At 42.5% G+C, this 22,971-nt stretch overlaps 1 protein-coding gene across 4 annotated transcripts in view; it reads right to left on the minus strand.

Moving 5' to 3' along the window:
* ARHGEF6 (Rac/Cdc42 guanine nucleotide exchange factor 6) overlaps positions 1-22,597 on the minus strand; it is a 117,074-nt gene extending 94,477 nt beyond the window's left edge. Inside the window, exons 1-2 of one of the 4 annotated variants that reach the window (XM_045538845.1) lie at positions 21,675-22,597; positions 20,357-20,440 (exon numbers count right to left, since the gene is read on the minus strand). In XM_045538845.1, the coding sequence (XP_045394801.1) occupies positions 20,357-20,440; positions 21,675-21,839 (249 nt within the window). In that variant the 5' untranslated portion in view covers positions 21,840-22,597. Of the gene's footprint in view, positions 1-10,188; positions 10,406-11,640; positions 11,757-20,356; positions 20,441-21,674 lie in introns of those variants that run through there. The other 3 variants (XM_045538844.1, XM_045538847.1, XM_045538846.1) reach the window with 3 other exon arrangements.
* Between the last annotated feature and the right edge of the window lie 374 nt (positions 22,598-22,971).

Consider the following 22,971-nt stretch of genomic DNA (forward strand, 5'->3'; position numbering starts at 1 on the left):
AAGTCCATTCTCTTCAGCCTAATATTCAAATTTCTTCCCAAGCAGAAATTTGGTCTCACCCTAGCAACCCCATCATTTGTCACCATCCTCTCCTTAAGTACCCCAGAATCCTCTTTCTTCACTGTTCTCTCTCTCTGACATTTATACTTTTCCTTAAGAAAGTTCCCTCAACCATCTGAATCCTAGCTATCCCTCAGGGCCTTTCCTAAATCACTCCCCCTCCATGGGGCTTTCCCCAAACACTACACCTCAGTACACAACAGGCTTCCCTATTTCTGAACTCCTCTTGCATTTTTAGGCTCTAGTCTCTGGAACCACTAACTTGGACACCTAGGCAAACACTGCTATACACTATTAAATTCACATGTAGATGTTGCCTCTTTCCAATAGGCAGGAGCCCACAGTGCCAGACATGGTGCTTACCATGTAGACTGTGAACAAATACTTGCTGAATGTCAGTCTTTCCTCCCAATCTAAAATTCAAACCCTATTTCTTCCACCCGAAATACCTCTCCTTTGCGCATGCCTTTCCCACAAGGAAAGAGAGGGGGAAAGGCATTTTTTTTTCTAGTAGAACCTGATAAATCAGGGCTCATATATTTTCAATCACTTGGTAAAATAAATTCTTCTTTTCGAAGCATATGATTGAAAGAAGTAAAGAATGCTGACAAAGCATTCACCTCAACAAGAGGAAGTGGAGTTACTGCCTGGTATCACTTTGGAGAAAGCCACAGTTACAGAGCCTTCATGTGCCAAGCTCCCTCCCACCTTGATAAACCCAATGAAATCAAGAGAGTTTGGGTAGCGTAAGAAGTAAGAAGTAGCCTGGGAAATGGAAAAGCAGAGAAGGACTTCCATATGACATCATGGGAGAGCTAGTCTCTCACACCTTTAATTTTCTTTGTTTTTAATTTTTAAAAAACTGTAAACAGGTACTTTAGCTAGGCATAAAGAGACTGAGTAATGCTGTATTAGGGAGACCCAAATTTCTTTTTATCCTTATTATCACCCACTAAAGAGTCATTTCTATGAATAAAAGTCAACCTTTAATGATCTACATGTAGACAGTTAGATACACAAGGTACCTAAGTGAAATTTTAAAAATTCATTTCCACTCAAAAATCCAGTCATTATCCACTTAACAAATATTTACTGAACACCTAGTATGCATGCCGGGGACTAATACATAAATTCGTTTTAAGATGAGAAATAAAACAAACACTATTATATATATAAATGAACACTATTACATATATATATAAAATATAAGGTCTGTCAAATGAAGAAGTCACTCACAGGTACACTAACTCTTAAGCCATTGTTTTCCATTCTGTTGTCTTTCTTTGAAGGCGATTGTTAAATCTCAAATCAACACTTTTCCCAATACACAATATATTCCCAAATACCAGCCCATCTTCAGAGAATGTAAACTGGTTATATTACAGTGTCAATGTTTATTTCCATTATCACAATGTATATTATCCCAAAGAAGTTGTTAAATTTCTTTAGTTAGTGAAATACTGCATTTTCTTGATCTGTATACATTTCTCAGAAATTATCGGTAAATATCCCAATTTTGCTGCAGACCTCACTATGGTTTTTCTTTTTCTTTTTTTTTTTTGAGACAGTCTCACTCCTAGCTCACAGCAACCTCACCCTCCTGGGCTCAAGCGATCCTCCTGCCTCAGCCTCCTCAGTGGCTGGGACTTGAAGTGCGCGCCCGGCTAATTTTTTTCTATTTTTAGTAGAGACGGTGTCTCACTCTTGCTCAGGCTGGTCTCGAACTCCTGAGCTCAAAGGATCCTCCCACCTCAGCCTCCCAGAGTGCTAGGATTACAGGCGTGAGCCACCACACCTGGCCTGGAGACCTCACTATGAAGAACATACAAATTACAAGATGAAATATTTCTTAGTGCTCAGGCCTGCTTCACAGGCAGGGCTCTTCATAAACGATGTTACGAGCTTGCACCTTAAAGATGCCTCTTAAAATAATGTCCAGGCTTCCAAGGAGTAAGGAAATGTCTTTGTTATTGTCTAGGGTGAGACAAGTCCTTAATAACCATTTCACTCACTGCTTTGCAAACTGCTGCATTTCGTCTCACCTTAATTTAATTCCTTCTTTTCCCTATCGCCCTATTCAATCCCTCAATTGACATGTCTGATCTCTGTAATAATATTCAAGTCCCCAAGAAAGTATAAAGCTGAGATTTTATTCTATTTTTCAAGCAGAACTTAATTAGGAAAGTAAATCTGCCAGAAGCCAAATAGAAATGATGTGTGACTATATACTATTTTGGATGATCCACATCTCTGAACTCATACATCTCTCTGTGTGGTGGGCTCCAGTCTTCCAGAGTATGACAAAGCCTGGAGCTAATCAGACAGACGTCTGGTGTTGTAACTCTTTCTTCAAATGACAAAAGAGGAAGTGGCAATGTAAATGTTGAAATGCAGGTACACAGTAGCTTCTGGACTACGTGGACATACACCTCCCTCTAAAAAGATAGTAACCAAGGGCTCTAAAAAACTGGCAAGTGCCTTCACATCTCTTCATTAACAATTCAAAGGCCAGACTCTGTATTTCCTTTGGGTACTAACTCCAAATGTCATCACCAATTGCTCTGCATACCTTATGCTGTGCTGGCAACATCTTATCACCTCTCAGACTGATCTTTAGAGCCACCTCAGTGATAACATATGATCAAATTAGAATGCTGCTAGAATAGGGGATAGCTGGCCAAGACTAAGTGGTTTTAATAAAGAGGTATATTATGTTCTGTTGTCCCTAGAAACAGCCTAGATTAGAGTCAACATTAAAAGTAAATGAGAGGCCAGGTGCGGTGGCTCACGCCTGTAATCCTAGCACTCTGGGAGGCCGAGGTGGGTGGATCATTTGAGCTCAGGAGTTCGAGACCAGCCTGAGCAAGAGCGAGACCCTGTCTCTACCAAAAATAGAAGGAAATTAGCAGAACAACTAAAAATATATAGAAAAAATTAGCCAGGCATGGTGGCGCATGCCTGTAGTCCCAGCTACTCGGGAGGCTGAGGCAGGAGAATCACTTGAGCCCAGGAGTTTGAGGTTGCTGTGAGCTAGGTTGACGCCATGGCAGTCTAGCCCGGGCAACAGAGTGAGACTCTGTCTCAAAAAAAAAAAAAAAGTAAATGCGAGTGAGTTAGATTTAAAACAGGATAATTTATAGGAAGATTCCATTGAACAAATTTTCTAACAAAATGCATTCCTTTTGGTATGTATTTGGTACATTCAACCCAATTCAGAAACAATGTTTTTCCTTTTTGGATATTACATACTGTTTTTTTTTAATAGTGGCCATTGATTTTGATTTTCCCCCTCAACTATGCCCAATTTATCAGGTTTATTGCTTATTTCCTGAAGGCAAGGGAGAATGTTTTTGTCAGTCATCAGTCAAAATAAAAAGCCATTCACTGAATTGTTTAATTTAACTAAAACAACAAGCATCTTGCTCTGGGGTATATTTTAAATTTTCTAACTCTTTTAATTATAAAATAAATATGTCTGTTTTAAAAGGCACAAAAATTAAACTATTTCATCCAGGTAAACATGAGAAACTGAAAATAATCTTTTCTCACATTCTTCTAGTTTATGCATGGACTAAAAAAGAATGAAAAGATTTCCTGATTTTTCAATTCCCAGAGGAATCCGTCCAAACCGTTTCTATTATTAGAACACAAAATGGTGGTAGCTCAAGAAGTTACTGTGGTTAACAATTGAATAATTCATCGTCTCTGAAGAATTCAGTTGCTTTGTCTTCTCCAGATCCTCTTTACAACTGGATTCCCAAACATATTTCTAGTCCTGGGCTGTTATAAAGGAAACCATATACAAATTGTTCTCAGAGTTGAAAATTGGCCATGCTAAGCGTTGAGAACAACAGCAAGACAATAAGCTGGAGAAAGAATAAGAACTCTTACAACCAGTTCCTGAAACTCTTCAGATTGCATGTATATTGTCTGAAACTATAGTTAAAAATTCCAATCTCTCTTCCATGGATATCACTGGGCTACAATATCACTGAAATTTAAACGGACTTTATGTAGTCTTCCAAATAAAATATTTAAAAATTAAACATGGGCCGGGTGCGATGGCTCATGCCTGTAAGCCTAGCACTCTGGGAGGCCGAGGTGGGTGGATTGTTTGAGCTCAGGAGTTCGAGACCAGCCTTAGCAAGAGCGAGACCCCCGTCTCTACTAAAAATAGAAAGAAATTGTCTGGCCAACTAAAAATATATAGATAAAATTAGCCGGGCATGGTGGTGCATGCCTGTAGTCCCAGCTACTCGGGAGGCTGAGGCAGGAGGATCACTTAAGCCCAGGAGTTTGAGGTTGCTGTGAGCTAGGCTGACGCCACGGCACTCACTCTAGCCCAGGCAAGAGAGCAAGACTCTGTCTCAAAAAAAAAAAAAAATTAAACATGATATATAAATAATTTTAAACACATTTCAACACACTGTATCTAAATTCAAATTATTCTCTATGATGAGTGGCACTGAGAATTTCAAGTTCAGGAAAAAATGCACTTCAATTAGTCAGAAAAAGATGGTTATAATGTTGACAGCATTAGTTTCTGCTGTTAAGCCTTGAGAACACAGGACAAGCCTGCCATCACCATTCATCTAAAATGCCCAGAAATATTCAACTTTGTTTTGCCTTCCAATGAGACAAGTTAAGTATTAGGACATATGTGCGGATTTTACTTTTGACTTTATTTTTTAAAACAGTTTTCCAAAAATAAGTGGTCTCTGCCAAATAAAGCATAGAACTGAGAGATAAGATGGCTAGATTTTTTTTCCCATTTCAAGTTTTATCCCTGTCTAAATTCACAATGTTACTGGTGTAAAACCTCAGAACCCTTGGAGAGCTCAGTTTACCTTTTCCCTGCATCTGATTTTTTTAATATTAAAATTTCAAGAGGAAATCTTTCTAAAAACCAATGACTCACTCCTTAAAGCCAGCTTAACATAACTGAACTAAGTGAACTTTTTTTTTGATAATGCAGTGTTATTTACGAACACTGATCTGCTGGGATATATTAAAACTCCAATTAGGGCCGGGCGCAGTGGCTCACGCCTGTAATCCTAGCACTCTGGGAGGCCGAGGCGGGTGGATCGCTCGAGGTCAGGAGTTCGAGACCAGCCTGAGTGAGACCCCGTCTCTACTAAAAAATAGAAAGAAATTATCTGGACAACTAAAAATATATATATAGAAAAACTTAGCCGGGCATGGTGGCGCATGCCTGTAGTCCCAGCTACTCGGGAGGCTGAGGCAGGAGGATCGCTTGAGCCCAGGAGTTTGAGGTTGCTGTGAGCTAGGCTGACGCCACGGCACTCACTCTAGCCCGGGCAACAGAGTGAGACTCTTGTCTCAAAAAAAAAAAAACAAAACAAACAAACAAAAAAAAAACTCCAATTAGGAACTAGCTTTTATTGAGAGTTTACTCGGTGCCCACACTGTGCTAAGTGCTTTACTTGCTTTCTGTCATTTAACCCTAGGAGGTAGCATATACCTAATAAGTGGCCAGCCCGGGTCAGTCCAAGTCCAAAGCTCAAGCTCTTAGCCCCTGAACTACTTACTATACTACTTCTCAAGGAAAAAAAGGTTTCCCTGACCAGGAATCAAACCCAGACCAAGGCAGAAAAAGGAACAAATTCCAGTCACTAGAACACACAGTATGTGTTAGGTTGCCCCACCCCACACCCAAAGTCCCCAGCTAGTTATGTGTTTGCGGTCTACTTTTTACAGTTTTTCTGTGCCATTTGCTGACATGCTATGATTTCATGGTATACATGGACATGTAAACTTTCTGCCACTGCCAGAGTATCTAATCTACAGTAGCCCCTCTTTTCCCTTTATCACAATGTTCTATTTAGATGCCATTTTCCAGTTTACAAAGTGCTTCAACGTACCTCTCATTTAATTTGCTATTTCTACTCAGTTTTTGGGGTGAACAACCAGATTACCCATAGTGGTAACATGCTTAGGTAAGTAAAAGCAATTAGGCTCTGAGCGACAGCCTGAGGCAGTGTCCTATGAGTAAAGTGCACAAGTCTTTGTGCAAAGATGGCACATCTCTTTTGCAGCCCAGATCTTCTCTGACCACTGTGTCATTCTATCAGTCATTCATCTAACAAACACTTATGAGCACCTGCTGTGTGCCATGTTCTACACTGGGTGCCAGGGTTATAAGAATGGTCAGGCTATGGTTCCTGCCTTTGAGAAGCTCCAAAACTAGCAGATGTGTTCACAGATAAACCATAGCAAGAGTGGAAGAGCAGCGTAAAGGTAGCTCAGCACAAGGGATTATGGGAAAATGGATGCAAGCTGCTCAGTTCAGCAGAAAAGACTATTTAGAATATCCAGGCCGGGCGCGGTGGCTCACGCCTGTAATCCTAGCACTCTGGGAGGCCGAGGCAGGTGGATCGCTGGAGGTCAGGAGTTCGAGACCAGCCTGAGCAAGAGTGAGACCCCGTCTCTACTAAAAATAGAAAGAAATTAGCTGGCCAACTAAAAATATATATAGAAAAAATTAGCCGGGCATGGTGGCACATGCCTGTAGTCCCAGCTACTTGGGAGGCTGAGGCAGGAGGATCGCTTAAGCCCAGCAGTTTGAGGTTGCTGTGAGCTAGGCTGACGCCATGGCACTCACTCTAGCCTGGGCAACACAGCGAGAGTCTGTCTCAAAAAAAAAAAAAAAAGTAGAATATCCAAAGCTGAGAAGGAGGCCAGTATCTCCTTCTTTGTAGTTCTCAGCTTGGTAGTAGACGCTTGAGGTCGCTAGACTGCTGAACTCTGGATAAACCAGGGAAATAGTTCTCAACTGTGGATACACATCAGAACACTTGCAGAGCTTTCCAAAAAAAATAATCACAAGGCTTGGCCACTTTGGAAGACTGTTGGGCAGTACCTGCTAAAGCTGAACATACACACAACTTATGACCTAGTAGTTCCACTGCTACATATAAACCAACAGAAATGTGCATGTATGTTCTCCAGAAGACACTGAGAAGGATATTCATAGCAGCATTGTTTATAGCAACCAAAAACTGGAAACAAGTAAATAGAAAGCAAGTAAATAGAAAAACAAAATATGGTACATCCACACGATGAAATACTACACAGCAATAAAAAAGAGCAAACCAGTAGTACCTGCAACAACATGGATGACCTGCACTAATATTAAGCTCAGTGAGAGAAACCTTATACAGATGAGTACATACTGTATGATTCCACTCATAGAAAGTACCAAAATGGAAAAAAAGTGAATCTATTATCTTAGAAGTCAGAGTAATGGTGCCTCTTAATGAAGGGTAGTGACTGGGAGGGGGAACAAGGTGGATTCTGGGTGTTGATACTGTTCTGTTTCTTATTCAGGGTGCTGATCATATGGGTGTGTTCAGTTTGTACAAATTCACCAAACTATATACTTGCGATTTGTGCAATTTTCTGAATGTACATTATACTTCAATATAAAGTTCACTTAAACATTTTTTAAAAAGAGAAATACTGGGCCAGGGGCGGTGGCTCATGCCTGTAATCCTAGCACTCTGGGAGGCCGAGGCGGGTGGATCGCTCGAGGTCAGGAGTTCGAGACCAGCCTGAGCAAGAGTGAGACCCTCATCTCTACTAAAAATAGAAAGAAATTATCCGGCCAACTAAAAATATATATAGAAAAAATTAGCCAGGCATGGTGGCGCATGCCTGTAGTCCCAGCTACTCGGGAGGCTGAGGCAGGAGGATCGCTTAAGTCCAGGAGTTTGAGGTTGCTGTGAGCTAGGCTGACACCACGGCACTCACTCTAGTCCAGGCAACAGAGCGAGACTCTGTCTCAAGAAAAAAAAAGAGAGAGAAATACCAATGCCTAGGCCTCATTGCAGACCAATTAACCCAGAATCTCTGTGTTATGGGACCCCAACATTTGTATTCCTTAAAAGCACCCCAGGTGACTCTAATGTATAGCCATGTCTGAAAACCAAAGGGTTGGGTGTTCCTGTATTTATCAATAGCTCCTTGGGGGCAACAGTCAGGCTCAGGGAAAAGGGAATGAGTTCTGGAATAAAGTTCATCAGTGATTACATTCTGGCTCTGCTTTGCACTGGCAGCATGAAGTGTTTGTCTGGATCATCTCCAAACCTCACTTTCCACCATAGTATAATGGGTACAATGCCACCTACCTCTCGGGATTATTGTGAGGATTGAAAATGATAATATACTTAAAGCACTTAGCCTAGTACCTGGAACATAGTAGGTGCTTGAAAAATGGTAGATACTCAACTCCTTTTCCTCTTTTGCATCTAAGTTCCTAAGCACAGTGATGAGCCAATTGCTGCAAAGGAACAAAACTCACACTCTCCAATTTCTCCTCCTGAATGAGTTTCTTTGTAAAGACCGAAGTAATACTATACTTGAACTAATGATGTCATATGAATATCAGAAATTTCTGGGCCCTGGCCTCTCACTCTATTCAGCACCTGCTAGCACTGAATGTGAATGGAGAGGAGGCAGTGAGCTATAGGTAAATACAAACCACAGACTCTCCTTTGGAAAATGTTACTCCTGCCCTCACCTCTAAGAACAGTGCCAGCCATTCGTGAGCAAAGGACACATGCCAAGATGTGAGTTGGCAAAAAGAATAGAAAAAATTAGTAGCTTGGAAAACATATCACCCATAAAATGTACCGAATGAAACATTTTTTTGTATAAAATGTCACGTTTGAGTAAAAACAAACGAACAAAACAAAACCTAGGTTGAAAGCAAGAGATCCTGGTTAGAGTTTTGATCCTACCACTGGTAAGCTGTATGACTTTGGTTAACTAAACTTTTGTTTCTTTGTCAAATGAAAGTTATGCCATCTCGCCTACATCTTTTACAAGGGCACGGTGAGTTTCAGAAAAGATTAAGTAGAAGGCATTCTAAAAAAATTAAGCACCAAAGAAATGCAAGATGAGATTACTAGCTGGAAATTTACTTTGTTCAAAACCCCAATCATCTCCCCAGACTGAGACAGAACACTCCCTTGTTTTAACTGCTCAAAGCACACCCAGAGCCTACACCGGCCTGAAGCTGGCTTATGTAAGAAGGGACTGCAGCACTGCCTGGAATGTAGCATAATACTTTTCTGAAGAGAAATCCTTGGAAATGCCTCAGCTGAAGTACAAGGGCAGGCCCAGGCCTCACATTTTGGAGAGAGGTGCTCTCAGTTACGGAACACCAGAATTGTGGCTGAAGCAAATGATGTCATCAGAGATCCTCTTACCATGGTCAATGTCAAAATTAAGGATAGGAAGTTCAAGGACAAACTATGGGTTTTCCAGGCAAATATAAGTTTAAAAAACAGTTTGGACCTTTGAATTCTGCCTTAAAAATTATTAATATTTTACAGTACATCAGCTGAAATTTATCCTACTCTGTAAGGTTTTTTGGTTTATGTGAAGCTTTTATTGACAAAAATATACATACTTGTATAGAAAAATATATTCCTTTACTGTAGTTTTACTCCCACTGCACATTAAGGGGGAAAAATTGTGTCGGTCACCCCAATATCAAAAAACAATAAGAAACCAAAAATGAAAATATAAGACCTTTGAGGGAACAGAGGCAAACTTGAGGGCTCTCCAGTCTAGAACTAAGAAACGAAATAGCTCAAATACCTGTTGGGTTCCTAAATGACTGCAAAATGAAAAGTTGAAATTAACAATGGGCACTTGGAAAAGGCTCGTACAGACAGGTCTTTCCCATCCACAAACCATTCCTGCGACAGACCTGTGTACTCAACGTAGAAAACATCCTCAAATGTACGGATGCCCAGGGTTGGGAGGGCATCAAATGAGTATCAAAAATACTACTGTTGATTCCTGCTCTGGTTCCGGGGGAAAGAATCGGTCTGATGCAAAGCTTCTGCCAGAGCTGGACAACTAGCCCCTAAGTTTGGCGCGTCCTCGATCTGCGCCCTCAGCCCCCGCACCCCCCCATCCCCGCACCCTGGGTCTCAGCGCACGGCGAGGCCCTGGAAGAGAATGGACCCCGCGGCTGGGGCGGCTATCCGCGGCAGTGAGGAGGAAGGGCGGCTCCTCTCTCATGGATGTCCTTCGGAACCCACCCTCAGGCCCTCGAGTGCTCCCCTTCCCCTGACCCCCTGCCCCCAGGCAGGTCACCTGGCTCGGCCGCTGCCCGCCTGTCCTCCGGCTGCTCGCTCACTCCAGCTGCGCCGCCGCCGCCTCCTGGAAGCGGCTCGCCCTCCCGAGTCACGGGGCCAACGAGCGGCGGGCAAGCCTGTGCCAAGGCTGCGGGAACCGTTCAACCCAGCCGGAGCTGGGACCCTGCCCTGAGCGCGGCCGCCACCAGGGCGAAACTGGAGAGCTGGGCTCGGCTCGCCCCAGCGGGGAGGGGCGGCTGCAACTTTGCGCCTGGACGCGGGCGAGGAGGGGGCGCCCGTCTCCAAACTCTGTGCGGCGCCGGCAACCTCTCCAGCCCAGGGATTGTTTTTTAATCTAAAGGGAAGTCAGATTCTTGCCCTCAAGTTCTTGCTGCCAGTGCCGCGCCGCTCGGCGGGTGGAGGATCGCGGGGCCGAATGGGGGGTGCGGGAGGCTCGCCTCGCTGGGCGCGCAGGCTGCGAGCCGGGCGAGGGCGCGCGGGGCGGCAGCGGGAGGGGAGCGGCTGCCCGGGGAGCCAGCCGGACAGGCTCCTCCGGACCCCGCTCAGCTGCCCGCGCTGGCCCCCTCCTGCCCGGAGCCAGAGCCCCGGAGGGAGAGCGGCCTTGAGGGACTGGGCCAGCGGCGGGGAAGCAGTGACCCGGACCTGGATCGCAGAAGTAGGAACTGGAAGTGACAGCGGCGCAGGGCAGAGCAGCAGCACCAGCAGCACCAGCAGCCCGGGTAGCCGTGGCAGCAGCAAAAGACGCGGTGTAGCGGCGGCGGCCACACTGCGCATGCTGCTGCTGTTTGCTTCAGCCCCCAGCCCAGGGCTGCCGGCTCCTGGCCTGCGCGGGTCCCTCCCAAAGCCTCGGGCGGGAATCCTAGACTCACGAGTTAGCCCTTCCTGGTGGCCCACCTCCTTCCTCATCCCCAGATGCAACTCGGAACCCAGAAGCTCTATGGTGAGCCACTGAGCCACTCGGGCAGAGAAGCCTCTTCAGCGGCCCTTCACATACCTCCCTTCCCCGGACTATCCTGGATGTCTTTCCTTAGGCTCTCTGGTAACAGGCCCCAAATCAAATAGTCTCTTTGGGAGGGAATGGAAAGGTTCGTGATAGATGGGAAGTATGTATAACCTTACTCAAAGTCTTATTTTTGCAGAAACACAAACACAATGTAGTCAGTAAAAGATCGGGATGGCCAGAGTTATGGGTGATATTTAATATGACTCTTGGAAATTCCATTAGGTGTGTCAGATTTGCTTAACAGGAAAAAAAGAACTTGCCAAGATCCTCTTTGGTCTTCCCACTAGCTCAAATTGAGCAGCTAAATATGCAAAGTTTTGCCCAGCGGAAACTGAGGGAAATGGGCCAGTTAAAAACAGACATTACAACCATTACAGCCCTTGGGTGGCAGGGTCAGGGCTCTAAGGAAGGTCTGCTGATAACCCATTACAGCTGCTGGTTAGTTACCTGGTCTTGTGTCTAAGTCCTCCAGGGAGGAGCTGCTCTCCTGAAGATTCAGCCTTGACTCCTGATCATTAGTAGAGCTGTCTTACTTCCAGAACTTCTTCCCTGCAGAGCAGCCCCTGGGAAATGGCAAATCGTCTGTCCCACAGGCCTCACTTTGGGGAGAGCACCCATGCTGTTCCAGTGACAAGGCAGATGGAGTGACTCAGGGAGACAGGAGGGAATGAGGGGGTGGGGGCAGAGGAAAAAACCATACTGCTACCAGCTGGTACTGGAAAGAAAGAAAGAGAGAGAGAGGAGAGAGAGGAAGAAAGAGGAGGAAGAGAAGAAGGGAGGGAGGGAGGGAGGGAGGAAGAAAGTGAAAGAAGTACTAACTGAACCTCATACACATTCAATGAAATCCTTCAAGAATAAAATATCTTTTTACAAAGCAAACTTGTCCCAGGTAGAAAATAAAAAAATAAACTTGGCCCAGGAGATGAATAGGAGGTGATAGTGTATCCCTGGCCATGGGTTGGTAGCAACGGTGACAGAGGATGAAGCCTGAGTACCTCCTGGGGCTGAACCAGGGGAAAGGCCTGACTGAAGGAAAACCACAGGGCCAGAGCTTTCACAGACCAGTCGGTCATGTGGCTGTAGCCAGGACAACGCAGTCAGAGAGGTACCACCAAGGCCATTCTTGACTGATCAGAAAAATTGTATGTGCCCTTGACTTCCATCAACTTCAAAGGCAACACAAAAATAAAACTACCATTGCTAGAACTTGTGTTGTCAAGGGATTTCCTGGTCATATTAGTGACACTCTACCTAGACATGAGGATTTTCCTTTATGTTCTGGGAAGTTTTCACTTGAGGCCTGAGTATTTTCCCTGCCTTCTCCACTCTGTAAGAAAATAAGAAAGATATATTTGGTTCACAAAAAAAGATATACAAATGAACTACAAAAGGGTGAGAGGGTGTACAAATTCATTAGGAATCATGAAATACAAAATACAGCAATAGGCCAGGCGAGGGGGCTCACGCCTGTAATCCTAGCACTCTGGGAAGCTGAGGCGGGAGGATCGTTTGAGCTCAGGAGTTTGAGACCAGCCTGAGCAAGAGTGAGACCCCATCTCTACTAAAAAATAGAAAGAAATGATCTGGACAGCTAAAAATATATAGAAAAAATTAGCCGGGCATGGTGGCGCATGCCTGTAGTCCCAGCTACTGGGGAGGCTGAGGCAGAAGGATTGCTTGAGCCCAGGAGTCTGAGGTTGCTGTGAGCTAGGCTGATACCACAGCACTCTAGCCTGGGCAACAGAGTGAGACTCTGTTTCAAAAAAAAAAAAAAATACAGCAATAAATGAAATACCATTTTCGTCCATCAGTTTAGCAAACATTAAAGATAAATAATATCCAGTGTTGCCAGAGATACGAGGAACAAGACACGTTCTACATTATTGGTGGGAGTGTGACTTGGTATAGCATTTTTGTAGAGGAATTTGACATTATTTAGCAAAATTTGACACAATAATTCCATTTCTATGAAGAAAGATGCTTCAAGAATAATCACAGGCTGGGCATGGTAGCTCACGCCTGTAATCCTGGCATTTTGGGAGGCCGAGGCGGGTGGATCGCTCAAGGTCAGGAGTTCAAGACCAGGCTGAGCAAGAGTGAGACCCTGTCTCTACTAAAAAAAAAAAAATAGAAAACAATTAGCTGGACAACTAAAAATATATAGAAAAACTTAGCCGGGCATGGTGGCACCGTGCCTGTAGTCCCAGCTACTCAGCAGGCTGAGGCAGAAGGATTGCTTGAGCCCAGGAATTTGAGGTTGCTGTGAGCTAGGCTGACGCCAGGGCACTCCAGCCCAGGCAACAGAGCAAGACTCTGTCTCAAAAAAAAAAAAAAAGGAAGAATCACAGATGTGCACAAATATCTATGTGCATATACAACATGACCCACTGGGGTACATCCCAGGAATTCAAGATTGATTTAATATATGCAAATCAGTCAGTATAATACAACATATCAACATAATAAAGTACAAAAACCAATAGTCATCTTAACAGATGCAGGAAAAGAATTTGACAAAATCCAGCACCCATTCATGATAACAAATAAAAAATAACAAACAAGAATATAAAGGAAACTTCTCAACCTTATTAAGGGAAATTACCAAAAACCTACAACTAATATCATACATACTCAATGGTGAAAGACTGAGCCAGTCACAGTGGCTCACACCTGTAATCCCAGTGCTTTGGGAGGCTGAGGTGGGAGGAACACTCAAGACCAAGAGTTGGAGGCTGCAGTGAACTATGATTGCACCACTGCACTCCAGCCTGGGCAACAGAACAACACTCTGTCTCTAAAAAAAAAAATGGTGAAAGACTGAAAACCTTCCCTTCCCCCATAAGATCAGAAATAAGACAAGGATGTCTGCTCTCACCACTTCTAGTCAATATTGTACCGGAGGTTCTAGCCAGGTAGATTAAGGAAGAAAATTAAATAAAAGGCATCCAGATTGGAAAGAAAGAAGTAAAAATATCTCTATTCACAGATGACATAATCTTGTATAGGAAAACCATAAGGGAATCCACCAAAAAATGATTAGAACTAATGAATAAGTTCAGCAAAGGTGAACCATACAAGATGAATATAAAACATCAATTCTATTTCCATACTCATACTTGCAATGAGCAATTCAAATACTGAATCAACAAAAAAAATCCCATTTACAATAATAGTATAAGTACACTGAAAACTACAAAGCATTGTTGAATGAAATTAAAGAAAGCCTAAATAAATGCAAAGAAATCCAATGTTCATGGATTCAAAGGCTTAATATTATTAAGATGGCAATACTCCCCAAAGTGATCTACAGATTGAACACGATCCTTATCAAAATCTCAGCTGGCTTTTTTGGCAGAAATGGACAAGCTGATCCTAAAATTCGTGCACAGAGGGAAGTAAAACTCAGTGAAACTCAAGCAGAGGGGAGGGTGGAGGAGAAGAGGGATAAAAACGTACCTAATGGGTACAATGAACACTATTTGGGTGATGGACACACCTATAGCCATGACTCAAGCATTACAAAAGGGATCCATGTAACCAAAAACATTGTACCTCCTTAATATTTTGAAATTTAAAAGGGAGAAAAAATAAATAAAAGAAATCAATAACATGAATTGAAAAAATATATATATGGACATGCAAGGGATCCAGAACAGCTAACATGATTTTGAAAACAAAGAAAAAAGTTGGAGTACACATAACTTCTGATTTTAAAACTTATTACAAAGCTACATTAAAGGCCAGGCGCGGTGGCTCAGGCCTGTAATCCTAGCACTCTGGAAGGCCAAGGTGGGCGGATTGTTTGAGCTCAGGAGTTCGAGACCAGCCTGGGCAAGAGTGAGACCTCGTCTCTACTAAAAATAGAAAGAAATTATATGGACAACTAAAAATATATACAGAAAAAATTAGCCGATTAGCCGGGCATGGTGGCGCATGCCTGTAATTCCAGGTACTCGGGAGGCTGAGGCAGGAGGATCACTGGAGCCCAGGAGTTTGAGGTTGCTGTGAGCTAGGCTGATGCCACGGCACTCTAGCTGGGGCAACAGAGCAAGACTCTGTCTCAAAAAAAAAAAAAAGAGCTACATTAAACAATCATTAAACAATTCAATAGGGGAAAGAATAGTCTTTTCAACAAATGGTGCTGAGACAACTAGATGTATACATACAAAACAATAAATTGGACCCCTGCTTCCCACCATATTCAAAAATTAACTCTAAATGGATCAAAGACCTTAATGTAAGAGGTAAAACTATAACACTCTTAGAAGAAAACAGGAGTAAATCTTCATGACATTTGACTAGGCAAGAGTTTCTTAGACATGATACCAAAAGCACAAACAACAAAAGAAAAAATAGGTGAATTTGACTTTATCAAAATTTTTAAAATGGGCCAGGTGCGGTGGCTCATGCCTGTAATCCTAGCCCTCTGGGAGGCCGAGGCGGGTGGATCGCTCGAGGTCAGGAGTTCGAGACCAGCCTGAGCGAGATCCCGTCTCTACTAAAAATAGAAATAAAAATTATCTGGCCAACTAAAAATATATAGAGAAAAAATTAGCTGGGCATGGTGGCGCATGCCTGTAGTCCCAGCTATTCGGGAGGCTGAGGCAATAGGATCGCTTAAGCCCAGGAGTTTGATTGAGGTTGGTGTGAGCTAGGCTGACACCATGGCACTCTAGCCTGGGCAACAAAGTGAGACTCTGTCTCAAAAAAAAAAAAAAATTAAAAACGTTATGCAATTTGTACTCCTGTGATGTAAATAAAGAAAAAAATAGGCCGGGCGCGGTGGCTCACGCCTGTAATCCTAGCTCTGGGAGGCCGAGGCGGGTGGATCGCTCGAGGTCAGGAGTTCGAGACCAGCCTGAGCAAGAGTGAGACCCCGTCTCTACTAAAAATAGAAAGAAATTATCTGGCCAACTAAAAAATATATATACAAAAAAATTAGCCGGGCATGGTGGCTCATGCCTGTAGTCCCAGCTACTAGGGAGGCTGAGGCAGTAGGATCGCTTAAGCCCAGGAGTTTGAGGTTGCTGTGAGCTAGGCTGATGCCACGGCACTCACTCTAGCCCGGGCAACAAAGTGACACTCTGTCTCAAAAAAAAAAAAAAAAAAGAAAAAAATATTTCAAAAATTTTTAAAACTTTTGTGTTTCACTCATACACTGCTGGTGGGACTGCAAACTAGTGCAACCTCTGTGGAAAGCAATATGGAGATACCTTAAACAGATACAAGTAGACCTACCATTTGATCCAGCAATCCCATTACTGGGCATCCACCCAAAGAACAAAAGTCATTCTATGACAAAGACATCTGCACCCGAATGTTTATAGCAGCACAATTCACAATTGCAAAGATGTGGAAACAATCCAAGTGCCCATCAATACATGAGTGGATTAATAAAATGCAATATATGTATACGATGGAGTACTGCTCAGCTATAAGAAACAATGGTGATATAGCACCTCTTGTATTTTCCTGGATAAAGCTGGAACCCATTCTCCTAAAGGAAGTATCCCAAGAATGGAAAAATAAGCACCACATGTACTCACCATCAAATTGGTTTCACTGATCATCAACTAAGCACACATTCAGGAATAACATTGATCGGGTGTCGGGCAAATGTGGGTGGGCGAGGGGATGGGTGTATATATACATAATGAGTGTGATGCGCACTGTCTAGGGGATGGACACGTTTGAAGCTCTGACCCCAGGGGGGTGGGGGGGCAAGGGCACTATACATAACCTAAACTTTTATACCCCCACAATATGCTGAAATAATAATAAAAAAAAGAAAAAAGAAAAAAGAAAAAAAAAACTTTTTTATTTCAAAGGACACCATCAAAGTTGGGGAGATACCTCAGAGAGCACTTTGTCCCCCAGGTGACTCAGCACACTTCCCTGATCAGTTATGAGCTGTGTGATCCTCTAGAGACCCTAAGACATGGTAGCCATATGAAAACACAAACATGGAGGTCACTTGGAGAGGCCAAGTGGCCACCCAGGGAGCCAGAAGATGGCAGATTTTTAATGTGGTCACCATGCCCCAGAACCCAATATTCAATTTATCAGTGCTGCGCTGCATCTCTGGCTCCATTTTTCTGCATTTCCAAGCTGACTGTTTCAAGCTGGCACTCGTTCTTTACGTAAGTAACAGTGTGTTCTGGGCAATAGTCAAGCAAGCCCTGCTCTTCTTGCTTTTCATACATTTACAGCTTTATAGAGTCAGCAAAAATTCTGTTAGGCATGTCTTATGCCAGGCACTGTGCTGGGTACTTTCGGCCTGAGAGATTACTCTATACAGTGGCATTTGCAAATATTTGTATTTAGGTCTGTCTCCTAGCTACCTGGAAGCTTGAAACTGGATGGTCAGCCTTCTTGGCTGCTTGGTGCTCCCCAGCTCAGCTTTCAGTCTCTCATTCCTTATGTATCAATGTTACTACTCTTCCCTCAGGGTTCTGGAGGTGCTTCCACATTGCTCCTAAATATGCCTTACAGGCAGAATTTTCCACACAACAATGCAAAGAGCACTACCTAGTAATAATGTGACAGCAAAAAGCTATTGTGCGTGTCTTATGTGCAGTGATATATTAAATGCCTTAGATGTGTTATCTCATCTGATCCTTAAAACAATCCTATGCTGTAGACATTATTAATGTCTCCATTATACAGATGAGAAAACAGGAGCATAGAAAGGTCAAGTAACTGTTTCCATAGTCACGCAGTCAGTAACTGACCAAGCCAGGACTCTAACATAGGTCTATCAAACTAGAGAAGATATGTGCTTAACCACGATGCCAGATACTGCCTCATTACAATGTTCATACAATGTTCGGGTCAGCCTGAATTATCACAAAGAGATAAAAAATATTCCCAATGCCTTTTATTTAAGAAGATAGAAAATTATGATGTAATTTTAAGAAAGGTTTCTATGCAAAGTGGAAAAAAAAATTTGAAGCATTGGTACTTAAAGGAGTAAGCACTAGTAATCAGAAACCTCACCAACAATGCCAGACTCAGGAGATGTTTCTGTGTCATCTAGTATTCTTAGAAATGCAAAGAAGCTCAGTATACCTTCTGGCAACCTCAGAGTGCAGAAATCATCAGCAACTTCACTGTGTTTTTATTTGAAAAATAAAGAAAATACCAGGATATGTTTGTTTCCATAGTAGACATTATTCTATAAGGGATATGAGGTGGTCTCATGCCACACCTATCTTCAAAGCCACACACAGAAAGAGAGAGAGAGTGAGAGAGAGAAAGAGAGAAACTGAGGCAGAGACAGAGCATGCTCAAATTGGGCAATAGGGAAAACTGGAATAAAATATTCAGAGACAGGTGTAACATGATGTTAGGGTTAACCTCAGGAAAAAATGTGAAAGAAGCAAAGTTTATCTGGGGCAAAGCTACTAGTACTGCTAATAATAATAATAGCTAGTCTGTGGAGAATACTTACTACATGCCAGGTACTCTTCTGGGGGCTTTACATGTAGGAATTCATTGAAATCTCACACCAATCACGTGAGATAGGTGCCTCTATTATTCCCACTTTATAGGTGGGGAGATTGAGGCCTAGAGGCATAGTTAAGTAACATGCTCAAAGTCACAAAGCTACTAGTGAGAGAGAACTGAGATTTGAACTTCAAGAAGTCTAGCACCACAGCACATACTCCAATCTCAACTACTTGTCCACAGATAATACTATTAATGCTTATTTACTAATATAGAGCAATTCTTCTGACCCTGGCCCTTTGCTGGGGAATCCACATAAGTTATCTCATAGATCTTACAAGATTGGAGCTCTTAACTCTAAATTATTATGTACTATCTTATTTGATTCTTAAAACCACCCCACGAGGTAGTTATTACTGTGTCCATTTTACAGATAAAAACACTAGAGGCCCAGAGAAGTTAAATAACTTGACACACAGGTGGAAGTATCGCCACTCTTTCAGTAACATGTTGTATACCTGTATTATATGGTAGGGGTCCATATAATATAAAATAATGCAGCTGGGTACAGTGGCTTCTGCCTGTAATCCCAGCACTTTGGGAGGCCAAGGCAGGAAGATCTCTTAAGGTCAAGAGTTCACGACCAGCCTGGGCAACATAGTGAGAATCCGTCTCTACAAAAAATTTTAAAAATCAGCCAAGTGTGGTATAGTGCGCTTACAGTCCCAACTACTCAGGAGGCTGAGGTGGGAGGATTGCTTGAGCCCAGGAGTTCAAGGGTGCAATGAGCTATGATCCAGCAACTGCACTCCAGCCTGGGCAACAGAGTGAGACCCTGTCTCTAAAATAAATAATTTTAAAAATGATGCCACATAATTTAATATACAATTTCTACCTCACAAATAGGTTCTCTCAGGTTTTCAAAACCTCTGTTCTAAAGTGTTTGTTTGTTTGTTGTGTTTTTTTGGAGACAGAGTCTCGGTCTGTTGCTGGGCTAGAGTGTCGTGGCGTCAGCCTAGCTCACAGCAACCTCAAACTCCTGGGCTTAAGCAATCCTACTGCCTCAGCCTCCCAAGTAGCTGGGACTATAGGCATGTGCCACCATGCTCAGCTAATTTTATATATATATATATATATATTTTTAGCTGTCCAGATCATTTGTTTCTATTTTTAGTAGAGACAGGGTCTTGCTCTTGCTCAGGCTGGTCTCGAACTTCTGACCTCGAGCGATCCTCCCTCCTCGGCCTCCCAGAGTGCTAGGATTACAGGCGTGAGCCACCGCACCCGGCTTGTTCTAAAGTGTTAATGAGAAAGAGTGACAGTGACCTTTCCTGTCTTCCCAGCTTGAGGGGGGGATTACAATGACCCTCTGCAACAACCAGTGTGGCCCACTTTTGGTTCCCTTTAGTAGGGAAGCACATCCGCACAAGCTCTGTCACTTGAAGCCTGTTTTCAGGCCTTGGATGCTGCATATAAAAGGAATCATTTTTTAAGTCTTAATTTTGTTTTGTTTTGTTTTGTTTGCAACTGGTTTCTGGAAAAGACAGACTAGCAATCCACTACTGAGGACTACCAATCTCAACTCCAGTTTCCATAAAATGTTACCTCTGTTTAACTCAGTGGCTAATGACAGTGAAAATAAAGTAATTTTGCCACCAATCTCGATTAGCAGAGCAAAAAATGATGACAACGAAGAAGGCACCCTGGGTAGGCTTACCTCCACTTGAAGGGTTGCACATCCTTTCAGGAAGTCATTAATGTTGTTAATGCAGTCGGCTTCGGTTTGGGGCTCCAGGCAATACTAGAGAAACATAGCAAAATGTCACTTGGAGATTGTCATCCCATGCCAAGCAAACCATATTTGTCATTCGCTGATAACTAGAGAAAGTAGGCTTTTTTAAGGCATGGGGCAACATTGATATCAATCCAGGAAGAAAAATAACCACTGAAGGAAGTGATGCAAAAATCCAAACGGTCGGTCTTTGTTTCAAATTGTCACCAAACCTTTAGTCCCAAGCCATGTCTACTTACAAACTTTTTCTTATGCCTTCTGCTCAAGTGTGCTGATAGCCAATTTGAGACAGTAACACAGTTTTTTAAAGCTTGGTTCTTGCTTTCAAGAAAAAAAAGCAATAGCTATTACCTTCCTCGCCCTTCCCCATGATAATTTATTAAAGTTATATTTCCCCTTGCTGTTCTGTACATTTGATCACATTTTTCTACGTTTTATCACCATTTTATCACTCTGTCTCAAGTTTAAGAAATTACAAGTAAATCTATTTGCTCAATAAAAATATAAACTGGTTCAAGAAGGCAAAACAGCAATATTCACAGTCACATTCCATGACGGCTTTAAGAAAATAATTGTAAAACTATAACTTTAAGCTTACTTAAAGTATCTACTTTAGAAATTATCTATTCTCGTGATCATGGCTTTCCAACATTTAAAATCTTGGATTTTTTTTTTAAAGAGAGTCAAGTTAGTTTCACTTTGAACCCACATTGCATTCGAAACGTATAACTGGTTTCTATTGTTTTTACAACCTTTATGTGACATTTTGAATTATTTCTTTTAGTTGCTGAATAGTCTCTCCTTTAATAGATATTTTTTTGAAAGGAAATCTGCATTGATTTTAGTCAAACTGTCATAAAACACTATCAAGCTTTATTATAAATCATTCTATTATTCCACAGACTCATATGTGCCCCAAGTTCAAAACATGTCCTCAGTACACAGGGAGTATAACATGCATCTCCATGACAGAACAAGCTTGCAATGTGGGTGTTCTCCTTGTCCCCTATTGCCAGTGGTGTAACAGGTTTTCCCTATACTAATATTTGGAGGCCAATTACTAAAGGATAACATTTCATTTTCTGACTTTTCAAACTAAAAGAAAAACAGTAAGAATGTCTAACTCTTTGAAAGATATTAATGTAGGAGATTCCCATGACCTGGGCAATAGAGAAATGGCAAGAGTTACATTATTGCAGCTCTCTGGTGGTAAGCAATCCCAGATACTGTGAATGTACCTTACCTTTTCCACAGAGCCAGGCATAAGTCGGCTGATCAGTTTACACAGCACTACCCCATTTTTCAGTGAGGACTTCAAAAACTCCTCCGGATCACAGATGGTCTTTTTGGGGGAATCCAAAACTCCCAAAGATATAAGCCATGTCACGATTCGCTCTTCTGGATTCATTACTGAGGACGGTACACTCTGAACAGCTCTCTGGGGCAGCTGCAAGGACTAAGCCACATCCGTGATTGCATCTGCTGTTGTCTTCCTTTTTCTGAGTTCTCTTCTGGTGCTTGCAGAGCAAAGGTTTAAAACAACTTTCCTTAGACAACAGTGGAACCCACTCAAAATATGGGATTTTAAAACCACAAAGATCGCACTCAAAGATGTGGAAACAGATAAGAATTAATGTAAAAATCCTGGATAACACCGGTTTTCTTTTTCAAAACCTGCAAAACAAATTCATTAGGATAAAAAAAGAACACACACACACACATACACACACATTCAAATAATGCAAGAAGCTCTAAGGGAAGAAAGCGAGGAAGATGCTGGGGAGTGGGGAGAGAGAAGGAAGCAAGTGCTCTTGGAAAACAGAGGTGAGCCAGCACTTCAGGGGACCTTGGAAATGAGACACTCATGGGCCAGTCTGGGAAAACGCTGTCAATAAATAGTCTAGCCCCAGTGAAAATCTGGCTTCTGTTAGGAGGAAGATGCCAACTGGCGCTTAGGTCAGACAGATCTGAGCCTCATGGGGCGCTGTGCTGGCACAACAGGGCTCAAAGAAGGTACGCTGAGAAAATTCTTCCAAGAAATGGCCGAATGTCCTCATACTATCTCACAGAGATGATGTGTCACGATCGTTCCTTGCAAAACATGTTGAGTTGCGTGGTGACAACGTGCCAAGCAAATGAAGATTGTGCCTGCTGTCAGCCATCACTGTGTATAAGCAGAAGCTAGAAGAATGGCATTTTACTTTGCAGCCAAAAAGCTATGTTTAGGGAAATAGGCTAAGGATAACATCTGACATCCTGTTTACTTGCATTCTTTAGCAATTCTTTTTCTGGACCTGGTTCCACTACACAATCCAGCTGCAGTACCCTTAGCAAAGGCTCAGACACAGTCACATAAGAGGGTAAAATACACTTGAAAACAGAATGTTTGAGAACAAAAGAGCACTTGTCTTCTGTCTACACTACAGTCTGGAAGTTTCATGTTTCCCCAACAAGAAACATTTTGCATTTAAAATACTGCTCTGAAAAAAAAAAAAAAAAAACGTCATCTATAACAAGAGATCTTCATTATTCTCAAACAT

This window comes from Lemur catta, chromosome X (assembly GCF_020740605.2).
Source record: "Lemur catta isolate mLemCat1 chromosome X, mLemCat1.pri, whole genome shotgun sequence".
NCBI lineage: Eukaryota > Metazoa > Chordata > Mammalia > Primates > Lemuridae > Lemur > Lemur catta.